The sequence below is a fragment of the Schistocerca serialis genome, chromosome 6 (genome assembly GCF_023864345.2).
Source record: "Schistocerca serialis cubense isolate TAMUIC-IGC-003099 chromosome 6, iqSchSeri2.2, whole genome shotgun sequence".
NCBI classification, from domain to species: domain Eukaryota; kingdom Metazoa; phylum Arthropoda; class Insecta; order Orthoptera; family Acrididae; genus Schistocerca; species Schistocerca serialis.
The window spans coordinates 636,877,805-636,900,174 of record NC_064643.1 but is presented as its reverse complement, the minus strand read 5'-3'; the positions used below and the strand labels follow the sequence as shown (position 1 = coordinate 636,900,174).

Genomic DNA, 22,370 nt, shown 5'->3' with positions numbered 1-22,370 from the left:
TTATGAAAAAAGCTTCTTGCATGGCTCTACAAAAAAAATCTTTCATTTTTACTTAAGATAAAAGTTGTGAAGAAATTGGGCTGTCTGTGCAGCAAAATAACTGATGTGGCCAACATGGAGAGGATGTAAAATGCAGATTGGCTAGATCAACAAAAATATGTCTGGAAAAGAGGAATTTATTAAAATTCTAGCATAAATTTTAGTGTGAGAAAGTCTTTTCTGAAGGTGTCTCTCTCATGCGTAGTCTTGTATGGGAGTGAAACATGGATGATCAGCACTTTAGGCAAGAAGAGAATACAAGTTTTTAAAATGTGGTTCAACAGCAGAATGCCGCTGTAGGTTAGATGGGCAGAACAAATTACTAATGAGGACGTACTGAATTGAATAGGGGAGAAAAGAAATTTATGGCACAGATTAACTAAAAGAGAGGTAGGTTGAAGTGGTGGGCTGTGATAGAGGGGATATTAGTGTGAGACTAAGCAGATGATCACAATAAGGAGGTTCTAATGGGTGTTGGTTGCAGTAGTTATGCAGAGATAAAGAGACTGTCACGAGATAGACTAGCGTGTTAGTCCATCTTGGACTTTCCGTTGTTGGGATGTTAGAATTTTCTAAAATAAAAGAAAAATGGAGAAGTGACCGTTGAAAGTATACTCAGTTACCTATATCTGATAAACAGTTAGAAACACAAATAATAATTTTGTTATTCAAATGTTATTACAGTTTGATTGTCACTTCTTACAGTTAAATATTGTCTGACTTCACAAGTGACATAGTGTTAGCACTTAAACAATTTGGTTTGGAATTAAAAGATGATGTGATGGGTTTTTAGGATGACTATCCTCCCACATTTCTCGTAAAACACAGACCTCTTGATAAAGGTTTGGGGAACCACTACTACCTTGACTAAAACCTAGTTTCAATTCGTGTGTGACCCCATTATCAGAACGTGGATGACCATAACAATACAGAAAAAAGTAATACATAAGAAATTATGTGCTAAAATAGGAATAAATGGTATTAAGTGTATTGTTCAGACAACTTGTCAAAGCATCATTATAGGCACTCTGACCATTCAAACACCTTCCAAATTTTATGCAGTTTTATGTGTTTGCCTTATTTGCTGAAAAATAGAATTGTGAAAAATTTTTATTCTAGGGATATTCATTTTTGCAAGCACATGTTGTACTTCTTGCATCCACAATTCAAGTAACAGAATGCTGGTAAGATTTCATATTCCATGAGCTACTGAGTTATTTGAACTTTCCTGGCAGATTAAAACTGTGTGCCGGACCGAGACTCGAACTCGGGACCTTTGGAGAGGTTCACAGGAGAGCCCCTGTGAAGTTTGGATGGCAGGAGATGAGGTACTGGCGGAATTAGAGCTGTGAGGATGGGTCGTGAGTCGTGCTTGGGTAGCTCAGTTGGTAGAGCACCTGCCCGTGAAAGGCAAAGGTCCCGAGTTCGAGTCTCTGTCCGGCACACAGCCTTAATCTGCCTGGAAGTTTCATAACAGCGTACACTCCGCTGCAAAGTGAAAATTTCATACTCAGTTATTTGTTATCAAGAAACAATTGTTTTTAGCTTTGTAGGCTTTTCATATAAACATAGGAATTTTAATTTGTGAGTGACAATTTTATGAATTCCCAGTGTATGTTGTTTCTTTTTTTCTTTTCAGCTCCATACAATAAAGACAACCAGTCTCTAGAGTCTGCTATTGTGAGCTATTGGGTGATGCCGCCTCCAGAGAGCAAACCTCATGATTATGGGAAGCCAATGCTTATGAGTTACAGTGTTGTGCAGGACCAGTTCCTATCCCAAGATGCACTTAATGAAATGGTAATAGTAGATAACAGTAAAAACTGGCCTCTTTGATGTATATACAATGTGTTACAAAAGAAACACAACTTTTGCTATAACACAATTTTTGCTTGTTGTACAACATTTTAAGCATTGACCCCTCAAAATTGTCCCCTCTACTGGTAATACATCATCCCCATCATTTTTTCTACTTTTGAAAAGCCTCCTGGAACACATTTTCTGGGTAGTGCACAGGTCTCTTGTTGCATTGTCCGGAATCTCCTCTATGGTTTGAAAACAACATTTTTCAAATGTGGTTTTAAGTTTGGGAAACTGTAGAAAGTCTGCTGGGGCTAGATCAGGAGAATATGGTGGATGGAGCACAACAGGTGTGTGTTTTACTAGATAGCTGTGGACAAGCAGTGACGCATGAGCTTGCTATTGCCATGAGTCAACATCCAAGTCTGGTCTTTCCACAATTCATGCACCTTCTTGTGCACAGAATCACTCATATGTACCAACAATCTCTGGTAGAAATCTTTGTTTACCATCAGACCAGATGGTATGAACTTCTTATGGACAGTGGCTTTGCAACTAAAAAAGAGGGTGTCAGCCAACTAGCATCACCTTTTGCCAAGTTTGTAGCAAAATTGCACACAAACATTTTATTCTTCGAGCTCTTTCATTGTCACTGTGTGTTGACAATTTTACTTTTGGGCCTTCTAATTTCAACTGTATCAAACTCAGTTTTTGTGCCATACGTGTTTCACGTTTATTCTTTGCAAGGCCTCTTCAGTTTACATTTAGTGTGTTGTATATATAGGTTATAAACACTTCTTGGATCTTGCTTTACTGTGATGTAGTAATAATTTAAATTTCTACTTACTGGTTTTGTTGATGTTCTACATAGTGTGTTCTTCCTTTTCTTATAATTGTTGTTGTTGTTGTGGTTTTCAGTCCTGAGACTGGTTTGATGCAGCTCTCCATGCTGCTCTATCCTGTGCAAGCGTCTTCATCTCCCAGTACCTACTGCAACCTACATGCTTCTGAATCTGTTTAGTGTATTCATCTCTTGGTCTCCCTCTACGATTCTTACCCTCCACGCTGCCCTTCAATACTAAATTGGTGATCCCTTGATGCCTCAGAACATGTCCTACCAACTGATCCCTTCTTCTGGTCAAGTTGTGCCACAAACTTCTCCTCTCCCCAATCCTATTCAATACTTCCTCATTAGTTATGTGATCCACCCATCTAATTTTCAGCATTCTTCTGTAGCACCACATTTCGAAAGCTTCTATTCTCTTCTTGTCCAAACTATATATCGTCCATTTTTCACTTCCATACATGGCTACACTCCATACAAATACTTTGAGAAACAACTTCCTGACACTTAAATCAATACTCGATGTTAACGAATTTCTCTTCTTAAGAAACGCTTTCCTTGCCATTGCCAGTCTACATTTTATATCCACTCTACTTCGACCATCATCAGTTATTTTGCTCTCCAAATAACAAAACTCCTTTACTACTTTAAGTGTCTCATTTCTTAATCTATTTCCCTCAGCATCACCCGACTTAATTCAACTACATTCCATTATCCTCGTTTTGCTTTTGTTGAGTTCATCTTATACCCTCCTTTCAAGACGCTGTCCATTCCGTTCAACTGCTCTTCCAAGTCCTTTGCTGTCTCTGACAGAATTACAATGTCATCGGCGAACCTCAAAGTTTTTATTTCTTCTCCATGAATTTTAATACCTACTCCGAATTTTTCTTTTGTTTCCTTTATTGCTTGCCCAGTATACAGATTGAATAACATCGGGGATAGGCTACAACCCTTTCTCACTCCCTTCCCAACCACTACTTCTCTTTCATGTCCCTCGACTCTTATAACTGCCATCTGCTTTCTGTACAAATTGTAAATAGCGTTTCGCTCTCTGTATTTTACCCCTGCCACCTTCAGAAATTGAAAGAGAGTATTCCAATCAACATTGTCGAAAGCTTTCTCTAAGTCTACAAATGCTAGAAATGTAGGTTTGCCTTTCCTTAATCTTTCTTCTAAGATAAGTCGTAAGGTCAGTATTGCGTCACGTGTTCCAATATTTCTACGGAATCCAAACTTATCTTCCCTGAGGTCGGCTTCTATCAGTTTTTCCATTCGTCTGTAAAGAATTCTTATTAGTATTTTGCAGCTGTGACTTATTAAACTGATAGTCCAGTAATTTTCACATCTGTCAACACCTGCTTTCTTTGGGATTGGGATTATTATATTCTTCTTGAAGTCTGAGGGTATTTCGCCTGTCTCATACATCTTGCTCACCGGATGGTAGAGTTTTGTCAGGACTGGCTCTCCCAAGGTCGTCAATAGTTCTAATGGAATGTTGTCTACTCCGGGGGGCCTTGTTTTGACTCGGGTCTTTCAGTGCTCTGTCAAACTCTTCACGCAATATCATATCTCCCATTTCATCTTCATCTACATCCTCTTCCGTTTCCATAATATTGTCCTCAAGTACATCGTCCTTGTATAGGCCCTCTATATACTCCATCCACCTTTCTGCTTTCCCTTCTTTGCTCAGAACTGGGTTTCCATCAAAGCTCTTGATATTCATGTAAGTGGTTCTCCTTTCTCCAAAGGTCTCTTTAATTTTCCTGTAGGCAGTACCTATCTTACCCCTAGTGAGATAAGCCTCTACATCCTTACATTTGTCCTCTAGCCATCCCTGCTTAGCCATTTTGCACTTCCTGTCGATATCATTTTTGAGATGTTTGTATTCCTTTTTGCCTGCTTCATTTACTGCATTTTTATATTTTTTCTTTTCATCAATTAAATTCAGTATTTCTTCTGTTACCCAAGGGTTTCTACTAGCCCTCGTCTTTTTACCTATTTGATCCTCTGCTGCCTTCACTATTTCATCCCTCAAAGCTACCCATTCTTCTTCTACTGTATTTCTTTCCCCCATTCCTGTCAATTGTTCCCTTATGCTCTCCCTGAAACTCTATACAATCTCTGGTTCTTTCAGTTTATCCAGGTACCATCTCCCTAAATTCCCACCTTTTTGCAGTTTCTTCAGTTTTAATCTACAGTTCATAACCAATAGATTGTGGTCAGAGTCCACATCTGCCCTGGAAATGTCTTACAATTTAAAACCTGGTTCCTAAATCTCTGTCTTACCATTAGATAATCTATCTGATACCTTTTAGTATCTCCAGGGTTCTTCCATGTATACAACCTTCTTTTATGATTCTTGAACCAAGTATTAGCTATGATTAAGTTATGCTCTGTGCAAAATTCTACCAGCCTGCCTCCTCTTTAATTTCTTACCCCCAATCCATATTCACCTACTATGTTTCCTTCTCTCCCTTTTCCTACTGATGAATTCCAGTCACCCATGAGTATTAAATTTTCGTCTCCCTTCACTACCTGAATAATTTCTTTTATCTCATCATACATTTCATCAATTTCTTCGTCATCTGCAGAGCTAGTTGGCATATAAACTTGTACTACTGTAGTAGGTGTGGGCTTCGTGTCTATCTTGGCCACAATAATACATTCACTATGCTGTTTGTAGTAGCTTACTCGTACACCTGTATTCACCTGACCAGAAGTCTTGTTCCTCCTGCCACTGAACTTCACTAATTCCCACTATATCTAACTTTAACCTATCCATTTCCCTTTTTAAATTTTCTAACCTACCTGCCCGATTAAGGGATCTGACATTCCACGCTCCGATCCGTAGAACGCCAGTTTTCTTTCTCCTGATAACAACATCCTCTTGAGTAGTCCCCACCTGGAGATCGGAATGGGGGACTATTTTACCTCCGGAATATTTTTCCCAAGAGGACACCATCATCATTTAATCATACAGTTAAGCTGCATGCCCTCGGGGAATATTACGGCTGTAGTTTCCCCTTGCTTTCAGCCATTCGCAGTACCAGAACAGCAAGGCCATTTTGGTTACTGTTACAAGGCCAGATCAGTCAATCATCCAGCCTGTTGCCCCTGCAACTACTGAAAAGGCTCCTGCTTCTCTTCAGGAACCACACGTTTGTCTGGCCTCTCAACAGATACCCCTCCATTGTGGTTGCACCTACGGTACGGCTATCTGTATCGTTGAGGCGCGCAAGCCTCCCCACCAACAGCAAGGTCCATAAATTACTAATTGAAATTTTGTTTTGTGACTTCACTAGGAGCTGAACACCTCTTTTGATGTTATGTTTTGATTGCCATTGCCAACTGCCAACTGTTGAATGTTATTGCCATTGATTGTATGTTATTATTGCGAACTATTGAATTTGTTTTTGTGGTATCTGTAATCTGTGTGTATGTGCATGTGTGTGTTGTCATTTCTTTTTTTAACTTTAGTTGTGAGTCTGTATTGATGTATGTGTGTATATTTATCACATGTTTATGCTCGGCAGCGGCTTCTTTGATGCGGTAACTTTCTAAGGTATTTGCCATGATTGTTTATTCTCATTATTTTCATATCTTGTTTCATGTTTATAGGCTGATGTTTGTAATGCTGTAAGATATGAAAATAATCAGAATAAACAACTATGACAAATACTTTATGGAAATACAGGAAAATTACCACATTCAGAAAGCCATTGCTGAGAACAAACTTAATAAAAGAATGATAGGATAAAAGCCATTCCACTGGTATGTACGGCTACATTACAACAAATAAATATTCTCCCCCCCCCCCCCCTTTTCTCTCTCTCTCTGTCTCTTTCTCTCTCTCTCTCTCACACACACACACACACACACACACACACACACACACACACACACACAAAATTAAAGAAGGGGAAAAAAAGGGTATATATACCATCATGTGATCATACCAAAACAAATACCAGTCCACACACACACACACACACACACACACACACACACCACAGAAACATATTCAGTAGTTGCCAATAAGATTCAATCATTGGCAATAACATTCAACAGTCGACAACACCAACCGAAACATAACATCGAAACAAGAGTTCAGCTCTTAGTGCTGTGAAGTCTGAAAACAAAATTTCAAATGGCAGTTATAAGAAGAAGAACAATAGTGCTAACAATAGAAAAAAATCATGACATGTAGAACAACATCCACAAAACCAGTAAGCAGAAGTTTAAATTATTACTACATTTATAAACACAAACTGCCAGGAATGTTTATAACCTATATCTACAACTTTCTAATTGTAAAAAAAATAGTATAAACAAAAATATGTTCATATTCATGCCCACTAAAGATGCCTTGCAAAGAATAAAGGCAACACACATATGGCACAAACATTGTGTTTCATTAGTTGATCCAAAAGTAAAAATTATGAACGTACCATAATTTTATATGCAACTGAGGATGATAGGACCACAAAAGTTGAAGATGTTTCTTTCATTGTCACTAATTTAGTGAACAGCTTGTAGATGTCTCACTTCAGTTCGACGATACAACAGATGAGTGCAATGTCATGCATTCACAATTCAGCAGTTTGCATCCAAAAATTAATTTCACTATGGAAAGAGGAAAAAAATAAGAGCATAACTTTCTGGATTTAAAAATTTCAAACGGAAAATCTGAACACGTATTCAGTATTTTTCATAAACCAACAACCGACATAATTATCCACAGCCGGTCATGCCACCCGAGATCACACAAGCTCACATATTTTCATTCTGTGTTACATAGACTAAACAACTTACCACTGAAAAAAGAAAATATTGATAAAGAACTAGATCTTCCAAATGTAGCTATAAGCAATGGTTATCCTATAGAATTAGTAGTCACGTTATTCAAAAAGAAAACCTACCAAACACATGCCAGTACCATAGATGAAATAACTTTAACTAGAGACGAAAATGAACCACAGAAAAATTAAGTTCTTGTATGGCCATATCTAGGTATTACCTCCAACAAAATTACTCGATGTTTCAAGGATACAAAGTTATACACCAGTTACAGAAGCACTAACAATCTAAACCGATTGTTGAGACACGTACCATGTAAATCAGAGCCATTTTTGCAGTCAGGAATCTACAAAATTAACTGTGAAGAATACCCAAAATTTTATATTGGACAAACAGGAAGAAAATTTAGTACATGATTTAAAGAGCACATGACGATAAGTGACAATAACTCATCCACACCCTTAAAAGACACCAACCATGAAATACCTATTATAAATGAATCACCTCAAATATTACATAAGTTACAGAATGGAAAAGTCGTGGATGTAACGGAAGAAATTGAAATCTACATACATCTAAAAGATCAGTCAGGCAGAGTTTTAAATGAGCACAAAGACCTGCGAAATGGGAATTTCCTAGATAACTTTCTACCAGTTCTAGGGCGAACTGTTACTGAAGCATAGAATGTAAACTTATCACTACACTCATTAATAAATATGACTGTAATACGAAACATCACGCAACCATGAAGCAGTTTTTGCTAGACTCTTGTGGGGTTCTCAGTACCATTTCATTTTGGAATACTGTCATAAATGTGATATGTAAGATCTTTGTGCCAACTATTCAAAAATGACATGCTCCTACAATAACAGAACAAATATTTACAAGTTATTTTAAAGAAATTACATACAGTCATATTTACACCAATGATGGTCGATAAATATGACTGAGAACAAAAGCATATGCGGGTTAAGTAGCAAAATTCTGTAAAATAAATCCAATCTTCCTAGGTTAAGTATGTTATATATAAGAGCCTTGCAACAAATGCTCGAAACTAATGTGCTCCTACAATAATGTGAACACTTTGAACTAATTTATGAGCATAACTCGTGTCGTAGGAGCAACAACGTATGTGACATAATCTGTTACCAAAAAAAATCCATAAAGTAAGTTATAATGTGCCTAGTATATCTGCAGATATGACTTGTTCCTACATCAAAATCACAAGAGTCACTAATGTATCCAATGTATGTAACTTCCGTTTTAGATACTTGAAAATGGCCTAAGGCTGAAATTGTACAATCATACAGGAAATAAAGAAAATGGCAGCTGAAGATTTCAAGAAATCATTTAAAAAATTTATCACAGCTGCGGACCCTATCGCATTGAAAATTGGTATACGTCGGCTTGCAGTACACAGAGTGACCAGATGCCTGTTCGTCTCTCATTGTACTAAAATGTCTAAGAATTTCGACTGTCCTTCCTTCTCCATCTCGACAGTGAACCGGATGTTCGGATGTATGTTGTTTATGTGTTCCATGAATTGTTTGAGAGCTTCTGAGCCATGTGGCCAGATCATAAATTTATCGACACCATAATGATAATATAAGGATGGACAGGGGGGAGCCGAATTTAATGCACATTCCTCAAAATTCTCCATAAAAAATTATGTAGACAACGGAGAGACCCTCGCTATACCATCCATCATTTCATAAAATTTACTACCATACAGGAAGTAGGTGGTTATCATCACATGCTAGAACAACTTTATATTTTCAGGAGAAGAGAGATCCGCCAGCATTTTCAGAATGTCCTCCACAGGAACTTTTGTGAACAGCGATACCACATCCAGGCTGACTAAAATGTCATTTTGACCAACTCTAATCTGTTTGATTTTCTTAATGAGCTTCTGGGAGTTCTTGATGTACTGTTCATAACGGCCAACTATAGGAGTCATCAACTTTGTTAGATATTTGGCCGGCTTGTAGGTAGGAGAACCAATTGCACTGACAATAAGTCTCAAGGGAACATTATCCTGGTGGATCTTCCGTAGTTTATACAACCTCGGAGGTCTAGGAGCTCAGACTTTTAGAGTTTCTGTAATATCATCTGGTGTACCAGAATTCTTCAGTAACTCCATAGTTTTTGTGCTGTACGTCAAAGTTGTATCCCGTTTAAGACATTTGTACGTACTTTTCTCCAATGGTGATGTAATTTTGCTATGATATTCGGTAGTATTAAGCACGATGGTGGCATTTCCTTTGTCAGCTGATAATATGACAAGATCTTATCTCCCCGAAGTAAATGGAGCCCTGTCTCTCCTCTCTACTGATATTAGATTTGGGAGGCTTAGCTGAGGCCAAAAAGTTACTTATAATAAGTTTCACTTTGTTGGTGTCCTGTGCAAGATGTCGCACTGCCTATTCTATTCCACTGATACGATCCGCAATGGGCATAGTATGTGGTGTAGGAGCTAAATTCGAACCTTTATTAAGGTCCGAGATGGCTCCTTTGTTCAGGCTCTTGTCTGAAAAGTTGAGAACAGTGCGTGCTATTTCATACGATGACTCCGGTCTTGAGAAAGATGCTCAAATTTCATTACTTGTTTAGCCGATGTATTGCTAAGATGAGCTCTTTGATGAGCAGCCGTCATTATATTGACCCACTCCTAGTCAGAAGGCAAGAGAACTGTAGATAACAAAAGGTGGCAACTATATAAACTGTGTGCATTAAAATCCAGTTTGTACCTTATGTGTCGTAACGTTTCTTTGACAATCGTCCGGCTGGTCTTTTGTAATATATTCTTCATTCCAACCAACTTGATATGGTGTTTAAACACAGAAAACTTAGAAACAATATCCTTATCATGACATGTTGCAGAAATGCCAAATTCTCCACAACTGTGGATATTTGACACAAAGCTTCTCCAGTTGACAAACCTGGCATGCGATGTCCTCCCCGTAGAGGAAAGTAATGAGAATGATAGCTTTTGTGAGACCCTGATATGTAATACATTCTTGGTTTTCTTGCCACATCAATTCGGGATAAAATCTCAAGCTTTCGACAGTTGCCTCCATCGACATCGTGAGGAGCAACTGACTGTTTTCACAGCTGCTGTGGTGGCCTTATATAGCCTGTGGACAGCTTCTGATTGGGTGGCTTGTGATTGGTTGGTGACTACATACTGCTGTCGCAGACAGTGTCCTTGTCTGCGCTGGTAGCGCTACCACTTCCTTGGGAATGTAAACACTGCAAGGAATGTCTCTGCTGCTTCTCTGCATCAAGCACTCATTTCCATGCACTGCTCAGATAATATCCATTGTCACGGTTAAAGTTCTTATCACCCATTCTTATTTCAACAGCCCCCTTAATAACAGAACTCCAGTATGTGCAGGCATGAGACAAAATTTTTGTTTCGTCAAACAGAATTTGTTTGTTAGTGAGGCTGTGCTCTGCAATTGTTGATTTCTCTAGTTCTCTTTGTTTAATATGTTTTTGGTTTTCTGCACAGCAGTCGGGAAACTGTACAAATGGTTTGAGCTATATAATTGCTTCCACACTCATGGGAATTTATGATATCTGCTGTAAGTGTGGAAGCAGTTATATAGGTCAGACCATTCATACCATTTCTGACTGCTGTGTAGAACACTGACGGCATATTAAAAATGAGGAACTAGAGAAATTGGCAGTTGCGGAGCACAGCCTCACTAATAAACATAAAATTCTGTTTAATGAAATAAAAATTTTGTCCCATGCCTCCACATTGTGGGATTCTGTTATTAAGGACACAGTAGAAATAAGAATGAACGAAAAGATCTTTAACTGTGATGGATATTATCTTAGCAGTGCATGTAAACGAGCACTCGATGCAGAGAAGCAGCAGAAACATTCCTTGCAGTGTTTACATTCCAATGGAAGCAGTGGCACCACCAGCGCAGGCATGGACACTGCCTGTGGCAGCAGTACGTAATCACCGACCAGTCACAAGCCGACCAATCAGAAGGTTGTCCACAGGCTACATAAGGCCACCACAGCAGCAGTGAAGACAGTCAGTTGCTCTTGACATGGAGGCTATCATTGAAAGCTTGAGATTTTATATGGAATTGATGCGGCAAGAAAACCGCGTAGTTTTACATATCAGCGCCATCACGAAAACTTCGTTCTCATGCTCTGTAAGTAGCCCACAATGCGTCTGAGATACAGTTTCCTGCAGTTCCCTGTGATTCAGCTGTTGCTCAGCAGAGGACATAAATCTGCACTTAACTTGAACACCCCATCCACTGAAACTGTTTTACACATTGCAATAAAAACCATTGGCTTTCAACATTTGGAACAACTTCTTTCTTTCGCTTACACCATAGTCCTGCAGTGATCACAGAGTCTTCGTGGTTACAACGGATTTGACAAGGTTAGTTTTAGGAGTGGCCGGATGCCCTTCCTGCCGCCACCTCGTACCCCCAGGGATGGAATCAGTGTACCCCAGCTGAATGCATCTAGTGAAAATCGTGAAATAGTGCGAACGTGTTTCAAATGTCTGCGACGCATGTAACTGAGGTGGAATGTGGGGACCAGCCCGCTATTCACCTAGCAGGATGTGGGAAACTGCCTAAAAACCACTTCCAGGCTGGCCTGCACACCGGCCCTCATTGTTAATCCACTGGGTGGATTCAATCCGGGGCCGGCACACCTACCCAAGTAGGAAGCAGCGTGTTAGCACTCTCGGCTACCCTGGCGGGTCTTTCAACATTTGGAACAACATTCCCAGCAAAATCAGAGGAAGCTGTCCTAGCTGCTCTTGTTGCCTTTACAAATGTCTGCTTGTGTTTGTGTATGTGCGGATGGATATGTGTGCATGTGTGCGAGTGTATACCTGTCCTTTTTTCCCCCAAAGGTAAGTCTTTCTGCTCGCGGGATTGGAATGACTCCTTACCCTCTCCCTTAAAACCCACATCCTTTCGTCTTTCCCTCTCCTTCCCTCTTTCCTGATGAGGCAACAGTTTGTTGCGAAAGCTTGAATTTTGTGTGTATGTTTGTGTTTGTTTGTGTGTCTATCGACCTGCTAGCACTTTCGTTCGGTAAGTCACATCATCTGTGTTTTTAGATATATTATCATATAGGGTGTATATGGCCCAGGACAACCGGGAGATCCGGGAAAAACCCGGGAACTTTTTAAAATTCCAGGAATTTTTCATTGTTTTAGTTTTCAGTTAAATTTTTGTAATTTTGACTGGTAAGAATCGATACTCTAACAAAGGTCATTACTGTATCCCGCTACTGCAGAATAATACTTCAACAATAAAACATAAATGAGAGAAAAAAATGAAAATAACTTAAATTGCAAAGGAAATGTGCCATATACAACAACAACAACACACAGTGCTCATGCAAGCGTCTGCCAACAGCAAGATGTGTCAAGTGCTTTAGGAAGACTGTGCAATGCTTCATAACAACAAATTGTCTCCGATGAGCGTGAAGTCACAACTGTTTACATTAGATTCGTTTCAGTAGTTACAAGCAGGCTCATGCGCATGTACAGTTGAGTCGCTTTTGAGCAGTAGATTCTCCCACTTCTGGCTACAAGAATGTGGCTGTTGACTGTGCAAGCAGTCGCAGCAAGCAGCCAGATGCTACCGGGAAAAGGAGGTGCCAAATTCATGTTCTTGAGGGTAAAAACCTTGTTTCACAAAGCGCCTAGCATCCAGCACATGTTTGTCTATCGATTATTCATATGAATATAATAGAGGGAAACATTCCATGTGGGAAAAATATATCTAAAAACACAGATGATGTGACATACCCAACGAAAGTGCTGGCAGGTCGATAGACCACAAACAAACACAAACATACACATGAATTCAAGCTTTCGCAACAAATTGTTGCCTCATCAGGAAAGAAGGAAGGAGAGGGAAAGACGAAAGGATGTGGGTTTTAAGGGAGAGGGTAAGGAGTCATTCCAATCCCGGGAGCGGAAAAAAGGGGCATACACTCGCACAGACACAAGACGAGTGTATACCCCTTTTTTCCCCCTAAGGTAAGTCTTTCCGCTCCCGGGATTGGAATGACTCCTTACCCTCTCCCTTAAAACCCACATCCTTTCGTCTTTCCCTCTCCTTCCCTCTTTCCTGATGAGGCAACAGTTTGTTGCGAAAGCTTGTATTTCATGTGTATGTTTGTGTTTGTCTATCGACCTGCCAGCACTTTCGTTCGGTAAGTCACATCATCTGTGTTTTTAGATTATTCATATGGTTTTGAAAAGCTTCCCTATTGGTTTGTGAACATTTTTGAACACTTTTTAAGTTGGTTTCTGAATTAATCATAAGTTGATTTTTGAAAGCGTGCATAGAGCACATGATGTCTCTGTCGGGAGAGTCCTCGTCACATCTAGAAATAAACTTTCTGAAGACAAAAGGGGACGGGACTATGTGAGCTGAGCAGAGTAAATCTGACGCATGAATGCCAATCGCTGTCTGATTATGTGGTTGATTGGCTTTGCGAATGATCAGCGTTGTCATAATTACTAGGGAAATCCATAAATTAAGACTACCAGAATGGAAATTAATGACTGACAGGAATAACAGGCGAGAAAGATTACGTGTTATCTTCTCGGTGTATCCAAGAAAATGAAATTTTGACAGAAAATTTTTGGCCAGGTCACTACACTAGTAATGACCAGTTTGTACTGTCCCCGGCTAGCAGCCACTTAAGTTCTATTCTGGAAGTAACGCGGAAAATGTGTTGTGCGAACAACATTTAATAATGCCTAACTCGAAAACAATTGCAGGGTAACTAAACCTGTGATTCTGGCAGGGTTAGTGAAATTAATCAGTAAACAAATTTTGACAATGGCAGGAATAGCTGCAGAATTGGTGATGACGAGATTGTTTATTAGAACGAGGAAGGAGAAGAAATGGGGACATCATGCAAATTATGGAAGAATAAGACGATTCCAAATTTATATAAAAATTTCGTAATACTACTTTTCGATCTCATGCTTGAGAAGCTGATGCGTATGAATGAAATGTGAAACTATTTCCTAACATAAAGCTTTTTGCTTGTAATAGGCCTAATAGGCATTTTATATTGACACTTTGTGAATTATATTCTGTCGTGTTATAAAAATGGCGATTTGTGCCAAAACAATGTAGTTTATTTGGTGTGTCTTACAAAATTGCTCCAATATTAGAAAGGTCTCTTTTGTTTTATCTAGCAGACAGTGAAAAAATAGACGTAATCAGATCAACAAACCACACCAGTCTTGAGTATTATTTGTGTTAACAGACCATGTAGCGAATCGTTTGATGAGCTTTGATGAGCTAATAGATTCTTTCGCAGAAAGGAAAGCGTGCCGTGTAAAGCTGTAGCAAGATTAGAGAGAAAAAATGCTAGGCGCTAAGGATTGAAGAAATGTGTACTTTCTTATTTGTCTCTTTTCTTTATTGGTTTTATGTATTCTATATTTAATTTTATGTCACACAAAACAGCAAGTTATTGGCTAATAGGCAATAAAGAGTGCAGATTTTCTGAAGAGTTCTTGTTCTCCTGATTACAAATAATCCCATCTGCTATTAATTGCGAGATTTTTTTTAAAGAGGGGCAGGCTGTCAAACTGGCCGACTGAGAGCAGGAGAGGCACCACAAGACATTGTAGTATACACGTTTCAATTCCACAGAGCGAAATACAGTGACGTGCGATAGAAGAATGCTTTATGAAGAGGCGTGGCACTGCACTTTGGCACACTTAAGACTAAATAACATATCTTACATTTCCTCAAACACATATGTTTTATGTTTCAGACTTTTCAGAAAGATGTGCACTACAATATGAACATATTTTTGAAAATTCGATTTTTTTAAGTATTGACCCGGTTCGCAGATATCGTAGATCCGAGGCTGATGCGCAGAGCAGTCTGAGTTGTAGTGGATAGTGTCCATGTGACCTATGTTTACATTTAGCAATTTTGCTATTTCCCCTTTGTTTACTCTCACATCAAATGAAAACAAAACAGGTATCTGTGGCCAGGAGCCATCAAGTGAATTAAAATACGTTCACATAATTACAGAAGGCTAAAATATGTCATTAGTTTCAGATTTTATTTTATTTCCATCTTTCTGACAGTCAAGCATTAATTGCCTTGCAGAACAGTTAAGTTATTTTTGTCTGTTTGCTAAAGAAATTCGACTTTTATTAACCTGCAGAGGCAGTCGATTTATTTGAAACGAAATGTTTAATTCCACAGTACTGGCTAGGCTGCATTTCAAGTGCACGTTTTCATCTTCTAGCACATATGGCATTATGCCATAATAAAGAACCAAACATGATATAATACAGTACTGGTGCTCCAAGAAAATTTACATCCCGAAAACCACACTGAAAAGCTTAATATCAGGCTGAGGTCTACTTGATTGGGAATCTGGACATATGAATGTGCTCTGTAAATATGCACTTTAAATGTGCATATTTTAGTATGGTTCACGAAATTCCGATGCTCTTGGAGTATCCTCTGATGTCGTGTTTCTTTTATGACATAACGTATGTTCTTTCAATGTTTTACACGTACGTACATATGATCTTCCTACGTCATGGTAGCTGCACAAGTGTGGTGGCGCCTGTTATCTGCACTCTGTGGCAACTGCTAAAACGAACCTGTTTCTAACAGGTAGCGAGGAAATATTGTGAATGGTGGTTTGAAAAGCGTTACTTTCAAAGTAAATATCCTTTTACGTAAGTTGAACTACGTGTGAGAATGTACCGTGAATTTCTTAAATCACAAAGCGTTTGACTCTCATTTAAAAAATCAGTTCTTTGATGATGAGCCATTTTGAAGCATTTCGAACCATGAAGATCAGACATTTGTCATTATTAAAAATTTTACTGGCACATTTGTGTGATTCTTAAAGTGTAACATGCGCAAAAACTGTCAACATTATAAGCGAAATCTCAGCTTCTCTTGCAGCTTATTAACCTTAGAAACCAATATTATATGTGAAAGCTTTTCTTTTCTTGTAGCAACACTATGTATATTAATTTAAACTATTAACTTTCCCTGTTTGTGTGTTCGTGCTACGTAACAGTGATGTTGCTGTTGGCTGACTACATCACATGTCCTATGCTCTGAATATCTGCTGTTATCGGCTGCCCAGATCACACGACATGAGCTATGACTGGCTTACAGAAACGCTTCGCAATCTCGATTTCAATGATTCGGGAAGTAACATGCAGTGTTTGGTGGAATTCCAATGTATACATTCGTAATATGAAAATACGCAATGTACATGTTGCTGCACATAAAAGATATTTCCAAAATGTGTCTTTTTCTCTGAGTTTCGTTTTCTAAAGTGCCGGGATATTCTACGCCCGTGTATAAAACCTTAACCATTCATAGGTTTGATAAGGGAAAATATACTATCATTAACATGGAAAAAGTGTGTTTTCACCATGGAGAAAGTGTATTTTTAACTGGGAAAAATCCGGGAATATTTCTTCCTTGTCCATGTATACACCCTGTCATAGCTAATATAACTTTTTTTTTATTATTATTTTAAGGATTTTGTGGTGTACATTACTTCTACTGTTGTTGTGAGGACCATACTCATATTATCATAGGTAGTAGTGACTTTTGAATGTCAAATCTGTAAACAAATATGTGGTACTGATGTTGGATTCACATGGCACGATCATATGCCAACTTATTTATGGGCCACCTGGAGGATTCCATCCAATTCAGTCAACAACTAAAACCTCTTGTCTTGTTCAGATTCATTGGTGAGATTTTCATGGTCTGAACTCGCAGCAAGGACAACCTTTGCTCTTTCCTCCATAACCTCAACACCTACTCCCGAAGCCTACTCCCACCTACTACCTGGTCATTCTCAACTCATCAAGCCACCTTCCTAGATGTTGATCTCCACCTCTCAGCTGACGCCGCAAGTACATCTGCCATTTCAAGTGTACCAATCACCTGTACTTCCACTTTTACAGCTGTCTCCCACTCCATGTCATCCATGGAGCTGCATCTGCAGTGAAAAGCAGATTTATCGAAATACAGACACCAGTATACATGTTAACCAGCTGCCAACCAGTAGTCCTCTGATCACCCAGTCCACCTTGGCCTTGAAAAGCTCCACCACATCCTCCACCAGGGCTTTGACTACTTCTTGTCATGCCTTGAAATGAGGGACATTCTACCTAAAATCCTATCCACATCACCCCAAATAGTTTTCCAGCCACCCACAGACTACTGAATAGCCTTGTCCATTCTTGTTCCAAACCTACTCCCAATCCTGTACTCCACGAATCACTCCCCTGTGGTTGGACCACGTTCAAAGCTATCCCATACACCCACCTAACACATCCAGTCACAGTCTAATCACAGGCATTTCCTACCCAATGAAAGACAAGGCCACATGTGGAAGCAGCCATGTTATACCATGTATATCAGCTTTGCTGATATTACTGTACAGCATTCTATGTAGATATGACAAGTAACCAACTGTATGCTCGCACAAATGGCCACCAGTAAATGTGGCAAACTGCAAACTTGACCATCCAGGTCCCAAACATGCTGCACAACACTACACGATTGACTTCAACAGCTGCTACACACTGCAGTCCATATCTTGCATTCTCGCAGTCCCTCTGGCCTAAACCTGTGCTAAGTTGTTCCCACTGCCTCAGCTTAGCTTTTCCCTTCGCTCTTCTGTGGTTTTTTCCAACTTATCCCCCCCCCCCCCCCCCCTGTTCATGCAGGCTCACTCTCTTTTTACCCTCCTTTTCTGTGTCCCCCCCCCCCCCCCCCCCCCTGCCATGCAGGCTCACTCTCTTTTTACCTTCCTTTTCTGTCCCCTCCCTTTCTCCCTGTAACATCTCCACCTTCCTATGCTCTTTTCCCCCTCCCTCTTCCTATATCTCTTTCTACCCTCTGTGCTGATTCCATCTTGTTGTGCAATCACTGTCCAACTATCTCCCTCTTCACTGCTACCCCTCTTTGTGTTCTTCCCTGTCCAACTGCCCACCTCCATCCGCTCAGGCAACTGCTTTCTATTACTGATTATTTATAATCAGTCTTGCCATGGCCACAAGAGAGTGCTTTGGGTTGACGAGAGAGTGCTTTGGGTGTCTGTGTAGCTGGTCTGTGAATTTGTGTACTTCTTTTTTTAAAAAAAGTGCAAGAGCTTGAAAGCTATAAGTGAGTAGTTACCTCCCCCTTCTATATAATTTACACTTGTTTTAAATCTAAAAAAAATGTTTTTATTCTTTTATTTGCCAAACATACAATTTAGAATTTTTGAGTATGTCAAAACATAATTACTTGTAAACGCAGATAATGCTTATAATGTTATAGATTGTACAGTCTCATGTTATCATTAGGCACGTACATTTTAAATCCACCTGATTTGTACTTTGATAATTTAAGATTCTCTCTCTGTAACATAATATAAGCTTTGTACTCTGTCTGTACTTATATGTATATAAACACTGTTTTTCATCTTCTGTTATGTATGTTGTGTATGTACATCTAACATACTTACAGCAGTTTTCAGAACCATTTGAAAATAGCGTAATATAAAGACCGAAACTGGCAGTGGACTGTATAAGGTCCTACCCAGCAACTGAAATGGTTTTTCAGTAATTAAACAAACAGTTCAGAATCAGCACATTGAAAAACCTAATAATTTTTCGTTTAATTAAGGAGTTAAGTTAAAAAAAAAGTGTTTATTATACCCAAATTCTATTTGTACAGTCTGATTTGCTCTACTTGCCAAATAAGCTGTATTCCTATATTGCAGTACACTGTATTGCTATAGTATTGTTATTCGGCTTATCCATGAAATATCCCCAAGTTGTTGGTATGTACTTGTACATACCTTGAAGAAAAGTGGATTCTTACAAGATAACAGAAAATTTTTTTACAACATTGGGATCTAGTCATCCAGGAGGAGCTCATTGTTGGTCTGTAAAGCCACATTGCCTGCAGTAAAATGCTTGCTACATAACGTCATACTGTGCTAATTGTCAGTTACAGATGTGAGAATTTCTTTTCTCAAAGATCAGTTTATATTTTGTCTTCTATTCAAATTCATTCATTCCTCATAGAATTGGGGTGTATATTGAGAGGGCCCCAAGCAGGGGAAATGGGACACGAGTCCTGAGTGTATGATGAGATAGTTGGAGAGGCACGTTTCCTGTTGCCACATGTATTGTCATGAATGAAATTGAAAGGCAGTGATTTACAGTCTAAACACAATAATTTATTTATGAGTCACAGAACTTATACAACACAAGAGTTCACAACAAGTCATCTTAGGAACCAGCATTACTAAATCAGAGATATAATGTGTTTGACTATATCTGTTTCCAACATCCTTCCCAAGCTCCAGGGAGATAACCAACTGAAGTGGACATGCTTTCCACTGTCCTTCTAACGTACGCAGTGTTATCACCCTTATTTTATTCTCTCTCTCCTATACACATCTTACTATATTCCCATTCCTCAAGACATGTTGTGGGTGTCTGTTATCTGGAATCAAAACCAGGTCAGAAGTCAAAACATCTTGCAGATGTGCTTCTAACTTTGTGAACTTTACTAAACTACATGTTATATTCCTTGAGCCATCTTTTCCAAATGTTGTCTGCTAGTTTCTGCCGTAGTTTAAATTCTTTGGTCACATTGTGTTTGGTGATAGGTTCTGGTCTAGTGGGCACATTTAATAGTCCTCCAGGCATCAGAAAGTGTGCCAGTGTCAGCAGTTCTGTTCCATCTCCTAGAGAGATAAGCCTCAAGTTTACTGTAGCGTTGGTACTGACCATGGCAGTGTAGAATTGTTCTGCAGTTAATCTTGATTGTCCCAACATTTTATGTAATCATTGCTTGACAGTGCCCACCACCTCTCCCACCAGCATTCCCACCAAGACACCCATGTTGCAGTGAACTTCCTGGTGATTCCCTTTTTGGCAAGGAAGTGATGGATCTCTGAGGAGAATAAATTCCATAATTCTTACAGTTTTATGTTGGTGGCGTGAAAGGCCTTCACATTGCTGGTGTAGAAGGTATACAGAAATCCATGTCTACTTGCAAACCTTTGTAAAGCCATCAAAAATGTGTCATTATTCATATTGGAACAGAATTTTAAATGTGCTGCACATGTTGTTGCATAAGTCAGTAGTGTTGTATAGGCCTTGTCCATGTTCATGCCTACCTTGCTGTCAAGAGGACCTGATGTCGAGAGGACCTACAAGTGTCTGTGCCAGTGACAGTAAAAGGCTTGGATGGTTTCATTCAATCTGTAGATGGAGGGGCTTCAGTTTGTTGTCCTCTTGGAGTCTTCATGATCTTGCATGGTATTTTGTTATCAAGACCTGTTAGTGTGCACAGTAGTTCCTGTAATTGATCTTTAGAATATTCATAATCTTCAGTGGGGGTTGTGTCTTTAAAGTTGTTCATTTTGTTCAAAATGCATGTAATATTAGCTCCTCGTTCTCGCCTGTGCTCTTTTCAGGTGCTTGTCACTGATTGTTGGTATCAGTGTTTCCTGTGTCAGACATCATGAAGTGGCTGCAGTTGTCCAAGTGGGTTGTCGTAGCTTGTAATTTCATAAACAACTAACGTATGGCAGGACCAGGCATAAAACAATTTACAAGTGAAATGTAAAATTTGACAGTCCATTAAAGTGCCAAACAATCAGCTGCAGTAGCAGTACAGAGCACAATAATGGAACCAATTTGATTTGCAAATGGCACTATAAAATTTGTAGCACAATAATTCAGTTGACCTTTGCATGCGGGTGGTTGTCGTTGGAAGTATTTGTTGGCTAGCATGACATATCACTGCAGTCAGCCCCTTGAGGTGTTTGGCACATGAAGTGACTTCAAAAAATTGTGGTGTAATGGCAGCAGTCATAGAAATCTTCCTTGGTTTTGGCATCAGTTTTTATGTCATGAATGACATTAGTAGGCAGTGATTTTCAGTCCAATATAACACTTTATTTACCAGTCACAGAACATACATCTTCAAAATGAGCGTTTCTGATTTAGAAATATAAATGTCGATGAATATATGTATCCAACACGTGCTTTTATAAGTAGATACATTGATAGTCCAAGTGTGTTGCTGCCATCAGTAGATCGAAGCAGCTGATTGGGTAAGTTACCAGCCTTTGCTACATGGGATACAGTAGCTTCTTCAGGTCTTCTCACAATGATGCAGCCTAGCAAGTTGCATGTTTCTGAAAGAATATCTTGTTTCTCCTCTCCTTCCTCCTCCATCCCCTTTCTCAATGATTTGGTAACTGATACTCAAGAAAGCCAAAATCGTTGTAATTCCTGAGAATGATTCATATCATTGCAGTTTTAATTATGTAACTGAAAAGTTACCCAAACTTCAAAATATTATAAATATGGATGAAATGGCAGTAATTCAAAACACTCTTGTATTAACAAATTTATAAAAAAGACTGTATTAGTGAAAAAGTTCTTGATATTGAAGGTATCAGTGGACCCGAAAGGCGTTCAGTATGCAGCAAAAAAAATTTTTGATCATTTGCCTGATAGCATAAAATGTCAGGCAAGTAACAAAGTAAATTTTTAAACTAAAATCATTTCTCCTAGACAACTCCTATTTCATTAATTAATTTTTATTTAGCCCATAGAAAAACCTTGTTTGTAAGTGTAGCTGCATGAGTAGGACTAAAAAATTATATGTTCATTAATGTGAATGCTTAGGCTGTATATGTGTCCTGTAAACTGACTCATTCCACATAATTTCAACAAAAAAATTGTTCAGATGATCTGTGGAATATTTATGTAACTAATAAGGTTGATGGCACAGTAATAAGGTAAGCGGGGTGAGGTTAAGGCCTAAGAGTGCCATGTTCCAACCCACATCTTGCACTG

The 22,370-nt window shown here is 39.0% G+C and overlaps 1 protein-coding gene across 1 annotated transcript in view; it reads left to right on the top strand.

Moving 5' to 3' along the window:
* Positions 1-22,370, top strand: part of LOC126483677 (MPN domain-containing protein) — a 163,362-nt gene that overhangs the window by 132,941 nt on the left and 8,051 nt on the right. The window contains exon 8 of the mRNA XM_050106757.1: positions 1,679-1,839. Coding sequence (XP_049962714.1) covers positions 1,679-1,839 — 161 coding nt within the window. The remainder of the gene's footprint in view (positions 1-1,678; positions 1,840-22,370) is intronic.